The sequence below is a fragment of the Alosa alosa genome, chromosome 12 (assembly GCF_017589495.1).
Source record: "Alosa alosa isolate M-15738 ecotype Scorff River chromosome 12, AALO_Geno_1.1, whole genome shotgun sequence".
Taxonomy (NCBI): domain Eukaryota; kingdom Metazoa; phylum Chordata; class Actinopteri; order Clupeiformes; family Clupeidae; genus Alosa; species Alosa alosa.
The window spans coordinates 19,483,986-19,506,429 of NC_063200.1; the positions used below are offsets into that span (position 1 = coordinate 19,483,986).

Below are 22,444 nucleotides of genomic sequence, written 5' to 3' on the forward strand. Positions count from 1 at the left end.
AGGTGTAGCTACATTCAAGGCCCAATTTGTATAAACATATTCAATCTTTGCAGCAGATTGTGTCCAATACCCCTACACCATCAATTAGGCTACCTAATGTGCCTAGTTATGACTCTTATGCCGCCAAAGATCTTGAGAATGGAGACTTATGTTTAAACATCCCTACCCTCCACCATAATTCATTGATTTCTTACTAGTGTACATAAAAAAAGTTTCAACAGGGTAATGGGAAAGGTTACCTTGGAAATTTGGAAAAGGTTCATATTAAGAACATATTAATTGATCATCATCTAAATCTTCTAAACCATCTTCTAAAATGCATTGTTCCGGTCCTTGATTATGATTGTGCTGGATTTTACAACGGCATCGAATGTGATTCAGCCAAACATACACCTTTACAGCATTTTGTTCTATATTACTGTGCTACCACAACTTGATACAAAAGTTAGAAGCTGCGTCTTGACGTTGCTTGGCAACCATTCAGCTAGAGGAAATATATTTATTAGCGGAAGAATGATTTTTTTTATAAATAAATTGTTAGATTTCTTGTTATTGTCCCTTTTATTTTATCTTGCCAGATAAGCTATATGTAGTAATAACCATTTTTTAAAAAAAAACAATAAGCCACTCAAATCAATAGGTTACACTAATTTTAAAATAGCTAAGGGGGGTTTTAGGCACTCTACTTGCGTGTCATGCCTAACAACGCCCCTTAGCTGTTCTAAAATCAGTGTAACCTACGACCTCTCAGGGCTTATCGCTTAAATAAATAACTTCAGTAGTTTGCATGGTGTGTTTCGGATATGTGTGTATATTCAATGTGTATATTAGTATGATGGGGATTGGATTAGATTACAGAACAATAATGCAGTAAATAGATTGGTTTCAGTATTATATAAATATCAAAAGACTGTTGTATTTTACTTTTTAATTAATTGTACAGATTGAGTACCCTATGTACATTGATAAGCTCCATGGAGGTCTGACAAACATCTGTGGTTTTCCATGATTTGCCCCTTAATGACGATGACACTTTATTTGCAGTACTGTGTCTGTGTATGATTATGAAAAGCATTTTGTGTTGAAAACTGTTTGCTCTTCATGTTTATGATTAATGCAGTAACCAGCAACCATGGGGGACGGTGAAATGGCCCAATTTGGCGCAGCTGCCATCTACCTTCGTAAGCCTGAGAAGGAGAGACTTGAGGCCCAAACCAAGCCCTTTGATGCAAAGACTGCTTGCTATGTGGTTGACAAAGAGGACTTGTACGTCAAGGGTACAATAAAAAATAAGGAAGGTGGCAAATGCGTTGTTGAAACCCTTGAAACCAAGGAGGTACAGTAGCAAGGGACTTGTTCTGATGATAAAATTAAAGTATCACGGAAAGTTTCTTGAATACATCTCTTTGTTAAAGCTGTTTACTACTTTGGGTTTAGGAAAGGACTGTGAAGGAAGACGAAGTCTTCCCTATGAATCCTCCCAAGTTCGACAAAATTGAGGACATGGCCATGATGACCCACCTCAATGAAGCCTCCGTCCTGTATAACCTCAAAGAGCGTTATGCAGCATGGATGATCTACGTAAGCATTACCATTTTGACCGAATTAAGAAAACAAAATAAAAAATGAAAAGCCGAAAAACCAATCTTCTTTATTTCTTCATTCTAGACCTACTCTGGACTTTTCTGTGTCACTGTGAACCCCTACAAGTGGCTCCCAGTATACGATCAAGAAGTGGTGAATGCCTACAGAGGCAAGAAGCGCGTGGAGGCCCCACCCCACATCTTCTCTGTCTCTGACAACGCATTTCAGTTCATGCTTCAAGGTATGCTTTCTGTTTTAAAGCCAACACTGAACAATATTGATACATTATACTGTATATTTGATTCATTTATGTAATATAAACCATTCATGTAAATCTCTATTTTGCCCCACAGACAGGGAGAATCAGTCTGTCCTGATCACGTAGGTGTCAATGCATCCCTTAAAACTTTTTACAGTTTTAATAGAGGGCTAAACCTTGGCATCAACTTATATGTACTTTGCTGGTACACTTTGTAATTGTGATATAGAAATTTGTAATATATTCTGTTTAATACAGCGGAGAATCTGGTGCTGGAAAGACCGTAAACACCAAGCGTGTCATCCAGTACTTTGCAACAATTGCAGTGGCTGGTGGCAAGAAGTCAGAGGCACCAGCCAGCAGTGGAAAAATTAAGGTATAGGACCTCTTGCATATTTATAGGCTAATTATAACATAGCAACACAGACATGAACTTCAGTAACAATATATCTATTGACATCCAGGGCTCTCTTGAAGACCAGATCATTGCCGCCAACCCACTGCTGGAAGCTTATGGTAATGCCAAGACTGTGAGGAATGACAACTCTTCACGTTTTGTAAGTTTAGTTTCTCATCTAATCTCTCATGTGGTTTTTGTTCCCGTTTTTAGATAAAAATCAAATTCTTTGGCTCAAATCTACCATGTACTTTGTTTTATATCTATTAGTATCACTTTTTAAAAACATCCTCCGATTTCTACTTAAACCTCTATATACTATCATATTGTGCTTTTTGTATTAGTAAAGGCAGTATTTATTGTTAGGGCCTACTCTTAGGCATAAGCAGAGTGACATTCGAGCCAGTGGTGGCAAAAAAAAACCCTAATTGTAGCAGCTGAGACCTGGCCTACCACTTGGGGATCATAGCACGAGCACATGAACAAAACAAACATGCAAATTTAACATATATGTTTATTTTAAAGCAGATTTTTAATTACATTGTAACAATTTATCAATTCGCCCTAATGAAATCCTTCTTGGAACGCAAAAGACAGATGGTGGCAGAATGCCCTGACACTTAAATTCTAAAAAATAGAAGTTCCCTGCAAGTTCACAACGGTGTCTGTTTGCCTATCGTCATTATTGGTTGTTGTTTGTCCTTGTTAGATCAGAATGGCTGACTGTTTCGTTTGGAGCTCGACATTTTAAAAATCTTCTTACGTCCATATTTTCGTGTAACGACCAGATAACTGCAACGTTATTCCATGCTAGCTGAGAATCACTGCACTTATCGCTGCTCTCCACCCCCCCAACACCCCCACCCCCGCAAACTCCACATATAGGTCTATTATTGAATATTGAATATTTATTGTATACTTCAATATTTTCCTCATGTGTAACCTGCTTTGGTTAAAAGCATTACCTAAATGAATATATATAATGTCAAAATGTAATCTCATACAGGGTAAATTCATCAGAATTCACTTTGGCACTTCTGGAAAACTGGCTAGTGCTGATATTGAGACTTGTAAGTATAATTGTTCCAAGTAGAAATGTTATTTTATTGCCTTAAATGTATCAAATTAAAATACATTATTCCCTGCGTTAAAAGACCTGCTGGAGAAGTCTAGAGTGACATTCCAGCTTCCTGATGAGAGAGGCTACCATATCTTCTTCCAGATGATGACCAACCACAAGCCTGAAATTATAGGTAAGGTTAATATTTTCACCAAATGTTCAAAAATCAATACATGCAATTATGAATTTATAAAATATTTTTTTAATCTCGACAGAAATGTGCCTCATCACATCCAACCCCTATGACTTCCCAATGTGCAGTCAGGGTCAGGTCACTGTGGCGAGTATTAATGACAAAGAGGAGTTGGATGCCACAGATGTAAGTCTTCCAATAATGGGTTTTCCCTCTTTCAATTTATTGAAGAAAGCTTTAAATTAAACAAATACTTAATCATTACAGGATGCCATTGATATCCTGGGTTTCAGTAATGAGGAGAAAGTCACCATTTATAAGCTGACTGGTGCTGTGCTCCATCATGGCAACATGAAATTCAAGCAGAAGCAGCGTGAAGAGCAGGCTGAGCCTGATGGCACTGAGGGTAGGTTACGACACTATACTGAATCAGTCAGTTCTAGTAATAACTACAAGGTAGTCTTATTCATTGAGAACATTTTTTTCTATTTAATTAAAGTTTAAAATGACTGATGTGAAGCAGACACAAACTGGCAATGGCAGATTTGGAAAGTGAACCCGGAATGAACCCGGGTCAAGCAGTAACCTTGCCGCTGCTACACCACACCCAAAATTGATATACCATCATCTTATTCATATCAACATATATATTCATGTATATTTAACGACCTCCTCCTGTCTGCTGACTCTGGTTCACTTAACATTCTCATCCTCCTTGACCTTAGTGCTGCTTTCGATACCATCAACCACAATGTTCTAATCTCCCGTCTGTCTGCTATTGGTGTTTCTGGCACAGCCCTCAATTGGTTTCAGTCATACCTCACCAACAGAAAGCAGTTTGTAACACTTCGTCCACATCAGTCCTCCAAGTCCCCTGTTACTTGTGGTGTCCCCAGGGTTCTGTACTTGGGCCCCTCCTCTTTCTCATATACATCCTCCCTCTTGGCCAGATTATTCGCAGCCACGGTCTGAACTTCCACTGCTATGCAGATGACATCCAATTCTATCTTACCACTCCCTCTCCCTCTGACCCCCCACCATGCTCCCTCACTGACTGCCTCTCTCTCTGACTTAAAATTATGGATGCAAAACAATTTTCTCAAGCTCAACACAGACAAAACCGAAATCCTGCTGATTGGCCCTAAAAGCATCCTCACCAAATCTCCCCATCTCACTCTCAACATTGATGGCTCACCTGTCCACTCTACCCCTGTTGTTAAAAACCTTGCCATTCAGCTTGACTCCACCCTTAGCTTTGATCCTCATATCAAATCACTCACTAAGATTGCTTTTTTTCACCTCCGTAACATTGCCCACCTCCGACCCTTCCTCTCTGCTAGTGATGCACAGACTTTGGTTCACTCTTTCATTATGTCCCGTCTAGATTACTGCAACTCACTTTTCCTTGGTCTCTCCACTAAAATCCTTCAAAGACAATAAATACAATATATTCAAAACTCTGAAGCCAGGCTCCTCACCCATACCAGACGATCAGCACACATCACCCCCATTCTCCATCAACTCCATTGGCTACCAGTTCCGTCCTGGATCAAATACAAAGTACTACTACTCACCTTCAAAGCCCTCCACAACCTTGCTCCCCCCTACACTGGGTGGTCCAGTGCCTTGGCCCCCAAACCCTGGAACTCCCTCCCCCAACCTCTTCGTGCCTGTCCTTCTCTTCCTTTCTTCAAAGCACATCTCAAGACCTTTCTGTTTAATGATCACTTCTCCTCCACACCCAACACATAGCTCCATATACAGTTAACTTGTCTTTATTGTATTGTTTTGTCCATTTGTTATTGTGTATCCCTGCCTTTGTCTTTATTGTATTGTTTTGTTTGTTTGTTATTGTGTTTCCCTGCCTTCCTACTATGTAAAGCGCAAGCCTTGGGTTTGAGAAAGGCACTATATAAAATAAACATAATATTATTTATTTGTCTTCTTAATTTCCCTTAGGATTAGTAAAATATCTTCAATTCACAATAATGTACAAAACAGTGGTTACTCCGATACCTTCATGTTTTTGTGATATTGTTTTAACCCACACTATCTTGGCCAAACTTTTTGATTTAGGGAGAGGAGATGGATGTGGACAAACTTGTTTCATTTGCTGTCCCAAATGCTATAAATTTCACCAAATGCTACACTGTTGCACTGTTTTTAGATGCTGACAAAGTCGCTTACCTCCTGGGCCTGAACTCTGCTGACATGCTGAAGGCTTTGTGCTACCCAAGAGTGAAAGTCGGAAATGAATTTGTCACCAAGGGTCAGACTGTGCCACAGGTATTATTTTAGTCACCGAAAACGTCACTAAAGATTTAAAATACCATGAAATGACCTGCTTTTATCGTATAAGCATTTTACTTTTTGGTCTGAATATAGCATGACCATTGCTTTGATATTCTATTTCAGGTCAATAACGCAGTGTCGGCCTTGTCCAAGTCTATTTATGAAAGGATGTTCTTGTGGATGGTCATCCGTATCAACCAGATGTTGGACACTAAACAGCCAAGGCAGTTCTTTATCGGTGTGCTGGATATTGCTGGCTTTGAGATTTTTGATGTGAGGATAATTTCACACATTTTTTTTCACTCAAAGAATGTCATATAATTTTAGTTGGGGGCATTCATATTCCATTTTTCCAATCACAGTTCAACAGCATGGAGCAGCTGTGCATCAACTTCACAAATGAGAAATTACAACAGTTCTTCAACCACCACATGTTCGTTCTGGAGCAAGAGGAGTACAAGAAAGAGGGCATTGTTTGGGAGTTCATTGACTTCGGCATGGACTTGGCCGCTTGCATTGAGCTTATAGAAAAGGTTTGTTTTAATGAAAATGATGAAGTACTAGATTCATATTATTTCATAATATGACTTCTTCTATGGCTTCTTTTAAAACCACAAATATTTTTAACAGCCTATGGGTATCTTTGCCATCCTTGAAGAGGAGTGCATGTTCCCCAAGGCCTCTGACACCACGTTCAAGAATAAGTTATATGATCAACATCTTGGCAAGACTAAGGCCTTTGAGAAGCCCAAGCCTGCCAAAGGCAAGGCTGAGGCCCACTTCTCCCTGGTGCACTATGCCGGCACTGTGGACTACAACATTGCTGGCTGGCTGGACAAGAACAAGGATCCACTGAACGATTCTGTTGTGCAGCTGTACCAGAAGTCGGGAGTTAAACTCCTACCTGTCTTGTACCCACCTGTTGTTGAGGGTAACAAAAACCTGTATAAAAGCTAGTACAGGAATATCCATTCTATAAACTTTATGTGCATGTAACTCAACTGCCAATTTTTTCACTTGTCTGTATGTCAACAGAGCCTGCTGGTGGTGGTGGCGCTAAGAAGGGTGGTAAGAAGAAGGGTGGCTCCATGCAAACAGTGTCATCACAGTTCAGGGTATGTATATTAAACCAATAACAAACACATCAATCATCCTAAAGAAAGGTGAGGAGATGATTTCACTGAATTTTTATCTCAACAGGAGAACTTGGGCAAACTGATGACCAACTTGAGAAGCACCCATCCCCACTTTGTGCGTTGTCTGATTCCAAATGAAATTAAGAAACCAGGTAGAAAACTTGGCTAATATTATACATTTTATAGTTCTAACTTGTATTTTCTTTGACAAATACACATATCTCTATATTAACAGGTCTTATGCAGAATTTCCTGGTCATCCACCAGCTCAGGTGCAATGGTGTACTTGAGGGTATCAGAATCTGCAGAAAGGGTTTCCCAAGCAGAATCCTATATGGTGACTTCAAGCAAAGGTGAACTGAGAAAGCCAAGGAAGTATTAATCATATTCAATACTGAATTAAGAGAGGAGAAAAGTAATAATGTATATGTACATGTATTTATTCTGACCAGATACAAAGTGCTGAATGCCAGTGTGATCCCTGATGGTCAATTCATTGATAACAAGAAGGCTTCTGAGAAGCTCTTGGGATCCATTGATGTTGATCACACCCAGTACATGTTTGGACACACAAAGGTAGATAAGTTGCATGCAATCTATTATCTGCTTATCATGAGTACAAACAAGAGCTAAGCTTTTTCTGTGTCAAATTCATGCTGATATTTTCTTTATCTCTCAGGTGTTCTTCAAAGCTGGCTTGCTGGGTACTCTTGAGGAGATGCGAGATGAGAAACTGGTTTCCCTGGTCACAATGACTCAGGCTCTCTGCCGTGCATTCCTGATGAGGAAGGAGTTTGTCAAGATGATGGAAAGGAGGTAATTTATTTATTTTATTGTTTTATATTAAGGGCTGTATTTTGCACACTGGCGCATGCGCAAAGTTTAATTCGGTATTTTGCATGTTTATTTTTTAAACAATGCGCCCAGGGGTGTGGCAATTAACAACCTAGGGAGGGGCCTGGCGCTATTGTACACCTGGTCAGAAGTCTATGGCGAGTTGTTTATATGTTATTTTAACCCTCTAGGCTTACAGGCTTACTATAGTCGACAAGATGCGGTACTGAATAAAACGGCCGATTTAGTCAAATAGGGTGTCATATTTCGTTCGACTTCCACTCCACTAGATGGCAGACATGTCATACGTCATCCCCGAAGTCGAAAAAAGGACACGCTTTAAACAAAACTTTCTAGCTACAGCGCATTGAATCAGTGCATGAAATACCGAGCTAGTGTGCGCGTGAGCCACTTTGTCAGAGCGATATTGTCAACGTCAGCGTAGTATTTGCATTAGATTATCGCCTAATGGCATCAAAAAAAGTTTACCTGAAAATGAAGTGTTGGGTCTTCTATTCATGGACCCTGATTCTGAAGGGGAATATCTGCCTTCAGAAAATGATTCGCCTAGTGAGGCTTCAGATGCAATGATGCAGCTGGACAAAGTGAGAGTTTACTCCATAGTTTAGCTTACACCAAGCACAAACGTTGACTCGCTTTGCCCAATGTCACTGGTGGGAATAATGTTTCACGGGTTCGAGTGTTCATCGGGAAGTTAGCAGGGTGTTAGTGGTGTGGCTTAACGAGGCTGGAGGTAGCCTAATATCCATAGCGCCAGCTTCTGTCTTCTGAACGTGTGCCTCTCCACAATCGCGGCGACAGTAACGCGGGTGGAGCCTTTGTCTAATGCCACTGGGTATGTTAGACGAGGTCGAAGTGCTCATAGGACAGTTAGGGGGAACGCTGTGGCAGTGTGGGGAGTCGCAATGAGAATGACAGTAGGCCTAGTCCGAAGCTGCGCAAATTCTCTCCACTTTCGCCGCGAGGCAGATCTGGCCATGCTGCTCGCATGGTGGAGGTGGTGACACGCCTCTCTCCCTCTCCCACACACACACACACACACACATTAGGTCAAGCATAGTCTATCACAAGATGATGGGAATGCCGGCCCTGTATGGATAGGGATAGGGAGTCATTATCTCTACAGCAAAAGGCCTGCTACAAAAAAAAAAAAAAAGTCAGCCATTTAGTAATGATTTACACTGTTGATTTGCTATCTACTTCCCCTGATCATTTAGGACATACAGTACACTATGTGTTCCTTTTGTGTGTTCATGTCCTTGTGATGTGTGTGTCTTTGTCAGCTAAGAAAAAAAAAAAAACATCAACAAAAACAACAAAAAGAAAAAAAAAAATACTAACATTGTCTCTTGTCTTGTCTCACATCTCACTCCTGATCTGTGCCTTGCCGTGGCAAATGAGCTTTTGAACTAAACAGGTCTTGTCTACTTGTGTTTGTGTGTCATCTGAATAATATATATGTGCCCCATACATGGAATCAGAGTGCCTACTGTATGTAGTAAATGGAAAATCTCTACAGCAAAAGGCCAGTCTACCGCTACATGCATTTGGTTTGTTTCTGCCATTTATTAGTAATGATTTACACAGTTTGTTCACTACTTACTATTTACCTGAGCATTCAGTATTGTGCAATATAGCATACAGAAGGTGAGGGACATTTTGGGGGGAAAGAAGTGGTGCATTTTATCATTCAAACATGCAACTTTTCATGAAAATTCTATAATCCAAGATGGCCGCCACCATATGACGTCATAATATGCAAATTAGATATAAACATTTAATCTCTACATACACTTTGGGTCATCCTTAATATTTCTCTAATTTACAGAAAGTCTCTATCTCTTATCACTTTTAAGATATAGCCTTTTGAAATGAAGATGTCAAAATTGATCGTTTCGGAAAAAAACCTCTGGCGCCTAAAGGGTTAAGAGCGCATTGTGACAGTCATATTGGCAGGTGCACGCACCATCCTTCTATCATTCATGAACGCACACCAGCGCCCGTCCATGTAAAAATTACAAATTGCACGATTACAATGGGAAACATAATTAGAATAAAGATATTACGAAATACTGTACATCTCATGATGAGTCGTTATTCACCATCATTTGCAAATTGGTAATGACGGTTAAAAGTGATTGGGGAGAGGCGAGAGACAGGTATGGAGCACAGCTAAAGATGCACTGTCACGAGATTTAAGCAACTCCTCTGCAGGATAAATGTTGTTTTATTCAGTCATTTGAGCAATATTAGGGTAAGTGTTGGTTTTTCCAGCCTATGTTTTCGATGGTAACCCATTGTCAGTCAATAGTGAAAGTAACTGCATATAACTGTCTTGTCATTGACTGACACCTTGGTGAAGTTAGTTTCACATTGCCAATGAGTTCAAATAATAGACGAGTGCAAATGCGTGAAGGCTATGCTAGGTTTTAGTAAAGCATGGTTTAGTGGAATTCCATACAGTCTCGCAAGCAGCCTCCTTCAAATGCGCCGTTGAATGCCAAAATACCAATGCATTTATTTAACATATCGCGCTTTGCGCCGTTAAAGGGAATGACAGATGTCATTCTCATTGGTTTAAATGATGTTACGCCCCAAACACACCCATAGGTGGAAAAAACCTAGGAACAGCTTGTTGCGCCATGCGATGATGTTTGATAACAAAACCCCTCCCAATGTGGACTGGACATCCTACTAAATTTGAATAAGCTTTTGACGAGTGACGATGCACTTTAGAATGTCATGATAGGGCCCTAGGGCTCAGAAGTCTTAAAGATTGCTATAGTTTGAATTGTATCACTTGTAGTCCTTTTTCACTTGCTACCCATTTCATGTAATCATAGTTTAACATAGAAGTTTTAAAAGTAAAATTCACCACTTTTCTTGTATAGAGAGGCTATCTACACCATCCAGTACAATATACGGTCATTCATGAATGTCAAGCACTGGCCATGGATGAAGGTTTACTACAAGATCAAGCCCCTACTGAAGAGTGCTGAAACTGAGAAGGAGCTGGCCACCCTGAAGGAGGAGCATGACAAACTTAAAGATGTCCATGCAAAGGTTGAGGCCAAGAAGAAGGAGCTCGAGGAGAAGATGGTGGCTCTGGTGCAAGAGAGGAATGACCTGGCACTTCAAGTGGCATCTGTAAGTGTATATTGTACCATTTCATGTTCACAATCATACCACTACCCAGTCTCAGCAATGTGTTTTCAATACAAATCAGATGTCTTGCTTTTGTCTTATATTTACAATAGGGAAATGAGGGTCTCAATGATGCTGAGGAGAGGTGTGAAGGTCTTATCAAAAGTAAGATCCAGCTCGAGGCCAAGCTCAAAGAAACAACCGAGAGACTGGAGGATGAAGAGGAAATCAATGCTGAGCTGACTGCCAAGAAGAGGAAACTGGAAGATGAGTGCTCTGAACTGAAGAAGGACATTGATGATCTGGAGCTGACCTTGGCCAAAGTGGAGAAGGAAAAACATGCCACCGAGAACAAGGTTTGCATTTCTAAAGGGCAGATCAAGTGTGTTGTAAATAAAATATCATAGTTACACTGTTTACTAATTCAAAACTGTCTATGTGCAGGTCAAGAACCTAACTGAAGAGATGGCCTCCCAGGATGAGTCCATTGCTAAGCTAACTAAGGAGAAGAAAGCCCTACAAGAGGCCCATCAGCAGACTCTTGATGATCTTCAGGCAGAGGAAGACAAAGTCAACACTCTGACCAAATCAAAGACTAAGCTTGAACAGCAAGTGGATGATGTAAGTTCTTAACCAACAGAAGTTTATAAAAAAAATTACATTTGATACCTTTTCCATATGCTCACCTCAAACTTCAAATTGGCAGCTTGAGGGTTCCCTGGAGCAAGAAAAGAAGCTCCGTATGGACCTTGAGAGAACTAAAAGAAAGCTTGAGGGTGACCTGAAGCTGACCCAGGAGACCATCATGGATCTGGAGAATGACAAGCAACAGTCTGAGGAGAAGCTGAAGAAGTAATGCATGATTCCAATGAGCAACTCTATTTATGCACTTTTGTGTAAGCTTTCACTGACAATTATTTTACTTTACTGTGACACAGGAAGGACTTTGAAACAAGCCAACTTCTTAGCAAGATTGAGGATGAACAATCATTGGGTGCTCAGCTGCAGAAGAAGATCAAGGAGCTTCAGGTTGAATGATTCTCTAGCGAATCAAAATCTAAGCCTTTTTTTTTGCAATTTTCTGTCTTACCAATACTTTTTTACCAATAGGCCCGCATTGAGGAACTAGAGGAAGAGATTGAGGCTGAGCGTGCAGCTCGTGCCAAGGTTGAGAAGCAGAGAGCTGATCTCTCCAGGGAACTTGAGGAGATCACTGAAAGGCTTGAGGAGGCTGGTGGTGCCACTGCTTCTCAAATTGAGATGAACAAGAAGCGTGAGGCTGAGTTCCAGAAGCTGCGTCGTGACCTTGAGGAGTCCACCCTGCAGCATGAAGCCACTGCTGCAGCTCTCCGCAAGAAGCAGGCCGACAGTGTGGCTGAGCTGGGAGAGCAGATTGACAACCTTCAGCGTGTCAAGCAGAAGCTTGAGAAGGAGAAGAGTGAATACAAGATGGAGATTGATGATCTCGCCAGCAACATGGAGGCTGTTGCTAAAGCTAAGGTTGATGAGATGTTTACACTCATGTAATGCTTTAACCAAACCAACTTACAATATATATTTTGCTACTAATGGACATTTTCATAAACAGGGGAATCTAGAGAAGATGAGCCGCACCCTTGAGGACCAACTCAGTGAAATCAAGTCCAAGAGTGATGAGGCTGCCCGTCAGGTTAATGACCTCAGTGCTCAGAGAGCAAGACTTCAGACGGAAAATGGTGAGCTTGGCCGCCAGATTGAGGAGAAAGATGCTCTTGTGTCTCAGCTGACCAGAAGCAAACAGGCCTTCACTCAGCAAATTGAGGAGCTGAAGAGACTGAATGAGGAGGAGGTCAAGGTACTGATATACTGATGCACCAAGAGAAAAAAAATTGTATTACATAGAACACATTATGTGAAAGGCTTTAACACCCTCACTTGTTAACAAATAGGCCAAGAATGCCCTGGCCCATGCTGTTCAGTCTGCACGCCATGACTGCGACCTCCTGAGGGAACAGTTTGAGGAAGAGCAGGAGGCTAAAGCTGAACTGCAGCGTGGCATGTCCAAGGCCAACAGCGAGGTTGCTCAGTGGAGAACCAAGTATGAAACTGATGCCATCCAGCGCACTGAGGAGCTTGAGGAGTCCAAGTATGTGCTAAAGATGCAAAAAAGTAAATTTGGATGTTAGTAAAAACCTTGCATTTTCTTAAGGAAAACCCATAATGTACCTCTGACATCAATCTGTTGGTATTTTCAGAAAAAAGCTTGCCCAGCGTCTGCAGGAGGCTGAAGAGCAAATCGAGGCTGTCAACTCCAAGTGTGCCTCTCTGGATAAGACCAAGCAGAGACTCCAGGGTGAGGTTGAGGACCTCATGATTGACATGGAGAGAGCCAATGCTTTAGCTGCCAACCTTGACAAGAAGCAAAGAAACTTTGACAAGGTAATGCCTCCAGAACATTGAAATGTGGAATGTATGTAAAAATTGAATAAATATAAGCCTCACAACTAAAAACTGTTTCTAAAAGGTCCTGGCAGAATGGAAGCAGAAGTACGAGGAGGGTCAGGCAGAGTTGGAGGGTGCTCAGAAAGAGGCTCGTTCTCTCAGCACTGAGCTGTTCAAGATGAAGAACTCCTATGAGGAGTCTCTTGACCACCTGGAGACCCTGAAGAGGGAGAATAAGAATTTGCAACGTGAGTCAAATCAACCCAATCCATATCCCAATCAAAAATATTTTTAAACATCCAGATAATATTGTTTACTGTAATATCCTGTAATATGCATATTGGCAGAGGAAATCTCAGACCTGACTGAGCAGCTTGGTGAGACTGGAAAGAGCATCCATGAGCTGGAGAAGGCCAAGAAGACTGTAGAAACTGAAAAGTCTGAGATCCAGACAGCCCTGGAGGAGGCTGAGGTAGAAATTCAGGCGGGCTTTTCTACACAGTGAAAAACTAAAATGATGTTATATTTAAAAATTCTTCATTTTCTTTGTTTAGGGAACTCTTGAGCATGAGGAGTCCAAGATTCTTCGTGTCCAACTTGAACTCAACCAGGTCAAGGGTGAGGTTGACAGGAAACTTGCAGAAAAGGATGAGGAGATGGAGCAGATCAAGAGGAACAGCCAGAGGGTGATTGATTCCATGCAGAGCACTCTGGACTCTGAGGTCAGGAGCAGGAATGATGCCCTGAGAATCAAGAAGAAAATGGAGGGAGACCTCAATGAGATGGAAATTCAGCTGAGCCATGCTAACCGCCAGGCTGCTGAGTCCCAGAAACAACTGAGAAATGTGCAGGCTCAATTCAAGGTCAGTTATAAAATGTAGAGAATGAAGAGATTGCATCTAACCGCCATTACTGTTCATTTGATAGTACAGGTATCTCCATAAAACATCCAAACTTAGTAGCATGACATCTCTTTTGTCATTCTATGTTTTTCTATTAGGATGCCCAACTGCACCTTGATGATGCTGTCAGAGGACAAGAAGACGGGAAGGAGCAGGTTGCCATGGTGGAGCGCAGGAACACCCTGATGGTGGCTGAGATTGAGGAGCTCAGAGCTGCCCTGGAGCAGACAGAGAGAGGCCGCAAAGTGGCTGAACAGGAGCTGGTTGATGCCAGTGAGCGTGTTGGCCTTCTGCACTCTCAGGTGGACATATAGTGGACATAAAATAATTATTTCCATCGTTTCCACAGTACTTTCAAAAGATTTTTCATCATATAACATTTAACTAATTATTTCTGTTAATGTTAGAACACAAGTCTGATTAACACCAAGAAGAAGCTTGAGGCTGACCTGGTTCAGGTCCAAAGTGAGGTTGATGACATTGTCCAGGAGGCTAGAAATGCAGAGGACAAGGCCAAGAAAGCCATCACTGATGTAAGTAGTGTTATCTTTTTCTTAATTCATCCCTAACGTATTAAACATGTGAACATTAAGGATATGTTTTCATGCTACCTTCCATAAATAAATCATGCCGTCATCTAGGCTGCCATGATGGCAGAGGAGCTGAAGAAGGAGCAGGACACCAGTTGTCATCTGGAGAGGATGAAGAAGAACCTGGAGGTCACTGTGAAGGATCTGCAGCACCGCCTGGATGAGGCTGAGAATCTGGCCATGAAGGGTGGCAAGAAACAACTCCAGAAACTGGAGTCCAGGGTGAGTGGCTAAACCTGGGTGAGATGAAAATTGTTCAGAATGTAATGAATAAAATGAAGACCTTGTCTGATATGAAAATGTTGCTCATGTAAAGGTTTGTGAGCTGGAAGGTGAGGTTGAGAATGAACAACGACGTGGTGTTGATGCTGTCAAGGGTGTCCGCAAATACGAGAGGAGGGTGAAGGAACTCACCTACCAGGTACAAACTTTCTTTATCCACTATAATGGGCCATTTCTATAACCTGACTCTCGCCAGATGAATTTAGTTCTGCCTAGCTCCACTCATCCATCTGGGATCGATCCATTGGAGTGTTACTTCAGAAGGCTGGGCCTTATTAAAAATCCTTGCATAAGATTGGATAAGCCACTTGTCCGTCATCTATTGACGTGCTACTTCAACCACTCACATCGAAGCCAACCTGTGACGCTGAGAACAGTCTCACAGTCGCTTCTATGCTACGTCACATCTATGAAACTCCTGCCCCGGCGTCCTGATTGGCTCTACCATACAATCTCGTGCTGAAATCACTCTCAACGGAACCGATCCCAGATGGATGTGAGTGGAGCTAGGCGGAACTAAATTCATCTTCATAAATTCAGTTTCTTGAATTTCCCCTGTGGATCAATAAAGTATCTATCTATCTATCTATCTATCTATCTATCTATCTGGCGAGAGTTAGGTTACCATTTCTAGGCTTTCCCCACGATATCTGTGAGACCCTATAGTTTCTTAGGAAACAATCAGAATAATTGTGTGAAGTACTGGCACAGAGTTCTAGCCTGGAAACCAGACTCTGACTTCGCAGAGAGTCTGGCTTAGATCCATAGGCGTACGTTTATTTCCGGGTGGGAGGGCACAGTTTGAGGTTTAAAATCATTGGAGTTCCTTTGAACCACTTTGAATCACTAACGCTTTAGATCATACAGAGAAGTTTCTCTGCATCAAAATGCCCATAACAAGCAAGCGTGCATCTTATCAGCAAACAATCACACGCTTCATCTACCAGTGAGAGTTGGACATTATGGAATTAAGAGGAAATAATAGAAACAAATTATTTTCAAACAAAGGATGTCTATTAAGGCCTGAACAAAATCTCTTTCCACTTCAGGAAATTACACAAACTCAGCCAGCTGCTAGCTAGCTAGCCAGCTAACTAAACTGTTTAAATTATTAAAATTTCCCTCGATGACTAAAATATCCATCTATCTATCTACCCAGCGCACACCTTGGAAACTAGATAATGATGGTGGTAGTTGTGAAATAGTAGCAACCAAAGTCTGAAGTACCATCACAGAGGCTAGCTAATAGCAGAGCCGCTTACATTCTCTGCTACTAGTGTTTCTTAATGCAGCTGCTTCTGCTGTGTAACGTAGTTAGCGTTAATCTTTTCACAACAGCGACACCTCTGTTCAGGAGAATATTGTAACTAGTGTCGTGACCACGACGCTGAGTATAAATGGTTACGGCACTTCTGTGACGTCACATTGTCGCTTCCGGGTCCAGTCGCCGAAAGTATGTGGAACGCTTTAACTGCGCCAAAATGCATCATATAGTTTTTGTAAATGTACCCAAGTCAAACTTTCATATAAATGCATAAGTATGTCCAAAGCGTCACTTTTAAGCTTGTATGCGTTGTCGTTTTCGGGTAATATGACCTTTTGAATGGGAATCCTATAGGGCCACTACTTTTTTGATACAATCGCGTCAAAATCGCTATTTTTCAAACACTACGAATGCTCAACAAAACATGAAACTTTGATCGAAGTATCATCAGTGTCTCTACACATGAACTCGAGCACTAAGAACATTGTTGGTGTACTAAAAGTACACCAACAAGTTCTACTAAAAAAGTTTTACTAAAAGAAAGGTTTTGAACAACTCACTTTTTTTTTCTGCTCGCAGAAAAAAACAAGTGAGTTGTTCAAAACCTCTCTTTTAGTAAAACTCTGTGTACACCAACAATGTTTTCAATGCTCGAGTTCATGTGTAGAGACACTGATGATACTTCGATTAAAGTTTCATGTTATGTCGAGCCTTCTTAGTGTTTGAAAAATAGCGATTTTGACGCGACCATGTAGCCTACTAAACTAAAGTTTGACTCGGGTACGTTCGTAGCCTATTTCAAGTGACAAAATCTTTGACTAAAAATTAGCCGACGATATAACATCCTACTCCACTGTGACTTTGTTTGTGACACTCCTGTTAATAGGCTAAACTAGAAAGAGCTAAAATAACTCGCACCAACCTTATTTGCGCCTTTTATCATCATTTGCTCAAAGATTTCATAAGTATAAGCAGGGTTCTAAATTAACTTTTTAACTTTTATCTATCTCTCTATCTATTTCTCTGATATCCTCATGCCTGCTTCATTCCTTTTCTCGCCCCCATACATCTGTCCTAACCACCGCCGTATTTAGTTTAATTTTAACTTAATAAAAAGTTGATATTGTCATCAACAATGACAAGCCACCTGGAAGCTGGCACTCTTTTTCTCTACCTCTTGTGCGTGCTCATGGTTCTCAATTAAATGGAGTAGCATGTTGGTCCCTCCTCTGTCTCTCGGTGCCCTATGCACAGTGCGTGATGCGTGTGGTGATGATAACTGATCAGACAACTTTTTAAACGGATAATTTTCGCCTATACAAGCTCCTCACGTTCCTCTTCATCTTCAGCTAACTCCATAGACAATAAAATAAACAATCTAGCTGCTTCAGGTTTTGCGGCCTCCGCTACATGACATCAGCCCCCCACAAAGGAAATGGGTAAACACAATGCGTTAATTGCGTTAATATTCCGTAACGTGCTATGTATTTGTGTTTTGTACATGTGTTATGTACTTTTTACTTTACTGACTAACTACCTTCTCTTTCAGTCTATGCTCCCTGCTCTGTCTCCGTTCGTTCTTCTAATTCCTTGAGTTTTCTGGTAGAGTTTTCTGGTTCGTTTCCATAGTCTCTCGCACTGGCAAACTGCGCGCAGCTAATGGGCGTATGAAACATCATCACGTAGCATTACGGCACAGGTAGGAAGTACCAGAGAATGTCTAAGACGGGCCAGAGCCCGTTTACGGAGAGCCGGATCACTCCCTATTAACTCCATTGTTCCTGCAATCTGTTGTAGTTCCGCTAGGGGCGATCACTAATAAGTGCAAAAACAATGGGGGTCTATGGAGCTAGACGGCTAAATGTGTCTTTCACCTGGTTGTCGTTGAAAAATCGAAGATTTGATTGTGGTTTCTGCAAGCTCAATATGGATTATAGGTCAAAAGTTGAATGAACGAGTACTTGCGCCCTTTCGATTTCTTTCAGGTTAGGTCGTTGTTGCCCACAACACACTAGCTTTCTGCTAATGAATGACGTCATTGACACTTTTGAAAGGCTTTTTTGAACAAATAAGTGACTCAAAAAATATAATACTCAGCGGTCTGTTTTCTCTGCACCCTCTTTCTCATGCACCGTTTAAATTTCTGGGCAAAAAATTATATCCAGAGAAAAGTGGATTTGAGGGGTACAGCTCCATAGACCTCCATTCATTCTGCACTTATTCGTGAGCGCCCTCATGTGGAACCAGAAGAGGAACTGCAACAAGTTCAGAAACCGGAAGTTTCCCGAGAGTGGAGGTTCTCCCCTTATTAGACATTCTCTGGACGGGCTCTGGAAGTACTGCCAGGGGGACATATGACCCGAGAGCAGAGCCTTATGTACAGGGGCGGATCTAGAAAAATTTTCCTGGGGTGGCGAAGGGGTGGCATGAGGTTCCAGGAGGGGGGCCATGGACATTATTCATAACTTAAAATTCTACGGATTTCATTGAATATTTTGTTCAATTATGTTTTGTTCTCTACACTACATTACACAGGGTGGGAGGCAAATCGGAGCGTTTTGGATGATGTGGGTCTTAATATGTGAATTTCTTTCTCTGTGTAATTATAGTGTCAAAAAGCAATTCTAGGGAGGTTTGGAGGTATGTTCCCCCAGAGATTTTTTCTAAAAAAAATGACCCCTCAAATGATTTCTTCTAGTTTTGAGGGAATATGGACACATTTATAAAATAAGCCATCAATAGATTTAGGTTATCTGGATTGAAACAAGATTCTGATGATTTGGGTATATGCTCCCCTGGAGACATTTTTTTAAAAACATGACCCCTCAAATGATGTCTTCTAGTGAGTTTTGAAGGAATATGGACAAATTTAGTCATACAAAATAAGCCATCAGTAGATTTAGGTTATCTGAATTGAAACAAGATTCTAATGCAGGTTTGTTGCAATGATAACCATGACTGTGACTGTCAAAACATTTCCATCTGACTCAATAAAGACTCAGTCAAGTAAGTACCTTCTTAGTCAAAACATTATTTTTGGATTTATTATAATGCAACAATTTAAATTGTATAACACGAATGTAATTATTAATCTACCACCTCACTAATAAACATGCAAACACACACACACTGGTGGACAGTAACTAAGTACTGGGTGTGGGTATCTAATTCAATTATTTAATTCTTTGGAAGGTTTTTACTTCAACCCCCACTACAATTAAAGGCCAAATATCTTTAGCAGGGATTAGAAACGGTTCAAAGAATGAAAATGAAAACCAGAAACGAACACAGTTTTTGGAAGGACGTAACTGAAAACGGGAGCAAAACCAATTTCACTTGTTCCGAAGTGAAAATGTAATTTGTTATGAATCGGTATCTCCCCTGCATAATTGGCTAGAACTACTAGTTGAAAAAAAAAGAACACTAATATCCAACACTATCTAACTGCCTTTTCCAAGTATGTAGTCTAAATTACTGAAACAATTTGTTAAATACCAGAGACACTAGGCAAATATGTATAGGCCTGTCATGCAGTTGGTAGCACCATACATAGGTTAGGCTATTGCAAGGCTTAAAGCAAGGACATTTTCTGTGCCTGAAGTTAGGCTATCAAGCATTTTTAAGACCTAATATTATATAGGTATTATATTATGATATAAAATAATGTTTTTGCTCAGAACGAACCTAAATGAAAATCATTCTGTTTTCAGTCCCTGATCTTTAGTGCCAAATTATGTTTTGCCATTCAAAATCTAGGCTACTCACTCACTCACAAAGTGGTGAATAATGAAGTACATGTATAGTTACTGTATTAAAGTACCTTTATAAATCTCCTATTAGGAAACAACCTTAAACACGAGTGAACAAGCAACATGTTAATTTCTTGAGAACACAAACTCCTGTGCTGGCCTCAGCTTGTTGGTTCATCTACCAGCAAATGATTGAAATCTATCACCCAATGAAACTGGAAGTTTTAACTGGAATCTAAGCAATCTCGCTAAGCTTCATATGTGATGTGCTATGACATCATCAAACGCCTATCCTAGTAGCCTACTCTGAGTAGGGTTTGTTTGAAAATAGTACATTTACTTATTGTGATTGAGTAGAATTTCAGTCATGTAGGCTACTTTTACTTGTGTAGATTGATTTACACCATGAAAAGAAAGGAAAAAGAAAAATGCAACCCCCAGCTTGACACCGATTAGATATCCTACATTGATTTGACATGTCGACCAAAATTGGATAGTCATAGATGCTGGGAAAGTGGATGCATGACAATTTTGAGAACCCATGTTGAATTATCACGTGTATTAATGGGTTGACATCGACAGCAGTATTTACAATCAAAGGTTATAAACTAGCGACACACACAAATAGAAACTTTAAGCTACGCATGAGCATGTCCTTATTATCTGACCTGACCATCATCGAAAAATTTGATGAGACAAAGTCTTGCGGATGTAAATAACGTAGACTAACAGTGAGGTTGTTGCCGGGTTAACTGATTATGGACTGACTATGGGTCTGATTATGGACTTTTTCGACTTGGTGGTCAAACTTACCACTTCGTTGTACAGACGTTGACATCTAGTTCCATGCACTGTGCACTTGCTGGGCTGGTGAAATTTCGCGGGGGTCACTGCGCTGATGGTGATGGGTGAAACCATTGTGAGGGGGCAGGGGATTCTAAATCTGCGATTTCTATTTGAGAGGAGTTTGGTGCGGGTTTACACCTTCTCACAGTTCTCAGACCAACATGTATGAACATAAAATATACTTAAAAAAATATTATCTGATTCATAAATGGGGTGGCAACAGGGGTGGCAAGACTGTGTCCTAGGGGTGGCAGCTGCCACCCTTTGCCACCCCGTAGATCCGCGCATGCTTATGTATATCATGCACGTAATGCTTCATGCCTCACCGACCGAACTGGCTACGAAGTTTATTAACACCTGCCAAAATGAATTTTAACCCGCATTTGGCGGGTTGGTGGGTGTCAATTTAGAACCCTGAGTATAAGCCCTTTTCGCTCCCTACGTTGATGTATTCCAAGCGGTCTGCTTCGGGGGCGGGGACGTAGTAATTGAAACACCATGCCTGGGTAACGTAATCACTCTCAGGGACGCCCTCTGTTCGCTGGTTGGTTTGGCTGCCCAACCTCCGAAGGAAACAAGCGTGAATCAACCTATTCCAGACGGAGTACTGTAGGGAAAAGAAATCGAGCAGAAGTACATAGGCAGGCCGAGGCCAGGCTAGGAAGGGGTTGGTGTGCCAAAAAAGGATCACTGTTTCATATTGATGATGACAACAATTGACCAATTGTTTTTCTTTTCAGACTGAGGAGGACAAGAAGAATATCACCAGACTGCAGGACCTGGTTGACAAGCTGCAGCTGAAGGTCAAAGCCTATAAGAGGCAGGCTGAGGAAGCTGTAAGCAGTCTCTTATATTGCCTATATGGCCAAATGTCTTGCCTTTCGTATTAATAATAAAAAAATAATAGGTTTGCTTTAGAACTAAAGCCTCTGTAATCATCAAACATATAACACTAAAGCCTCTGTACTCATTTCCTTATCAGGAGGAGCAAGCTAATGGCTACCTGTCCAAGTTCAGAAAGGTTCAACATGAGCTAGAGGAGGCTGAGGAGCGTGCTGACATTGCTGAATCCCAGGTCAACAAGTTGAGAGCAAAGAGCCGTGATGCTGGAAAGGTAAATCAAATTTCAATGTGTTGTAAGTCATCATATGTTCCTACTCAATTACATTAAATTTCTCAATTTCTCCGTCTTAGGGCAAGGAGGCTGCAGAGTAAATCCTGTGAAATCTTTTGCCTTGTCACTCAGCTGAATTAATATCCTGATTACTGTGGCTATTATGTAAATATATCATAATAAAAGTCTCTGCATTATACTGTATATGAGTTCATTGTTTTAATGTCAGTCAGAATAATTTGCTTATTTTGTAACATGTTTTGATTTCCCTATTGCCATTTGTTTTTTAGACATCTGAATGAAACTGAAAACATTTACATTTTGGTGCGCTCAATACCCAGGTAGATAGATAGATA

At 40.9% G+C, this 22,444-nt stretch overlaps 1 protein-coding gene and 1 long non-coding RNA gene across 2 annotated transcripts in view; one reads left to right on the forward strand and one right to left on the reverse strand.

Annotated features, from left to right (window-relative positions):
• Positions 1-22,444, reverse strand: part of LOC125304494 — a 71,302-nt gene that overhangs the window by 3,050 nt on the left and 45,808 nt on the right. The gene's annotated exons all lie outside the window — the stretch shown is intronic.
• On the forward strand, positions 1,121-22,292 carry LOC125304474 (myosin heavy chain, fast skeletal muscle-like). The gene is made up of 38 exons (XM_048258789.1): positions 1,121-1,336; positions 1,438-1,581; positions 1,669-1,825; positions 1,938-1,965; positions 2,102-2,219; positions 2,308-2,400; positions 3,247-3,310; positions 3,395-3,493; positions 3,576-3,679; positions 3,761-3,899; positions 5,661-5,779; positions 5,909-6,058; positions 6,148-6,318; positions 6,416-6,716; positions 6,821-6,900; positions 6,986-7,073; positions 7,157-7,274; positions 7,374-7,497; positions 7,601-7,737; positions 10,668-10,923; positions 11,034-11,276; positions 11,365-11,541; positions 11,627-11,772; positions 11,859-11,949; positions 12,031-12,420; positions 12,509-12,754; positions 12,849-13,045; positions 13,155-13,338; positions 13,424-13,589; positions 13,689-13,813; positions 13,896-14,204; positions 14,342-14,545; positions 14,651-14,776; positions 14,885-15,055; positions 15,150-15,254; positions 21,715-21,810; positions 21,957-22,088; positions 22,169-22,292. Exons 1-38 carry the CDS (start codon positions 1,133-1,135, stop codon positions 22,187-22,189), a joined length of 5,823 nt encoding a protein of 1,940 aa, XP_048114746.1. The 5' UTR covers positions 1,121-1,132; the 3' UTR covers positions 22,190-22,292.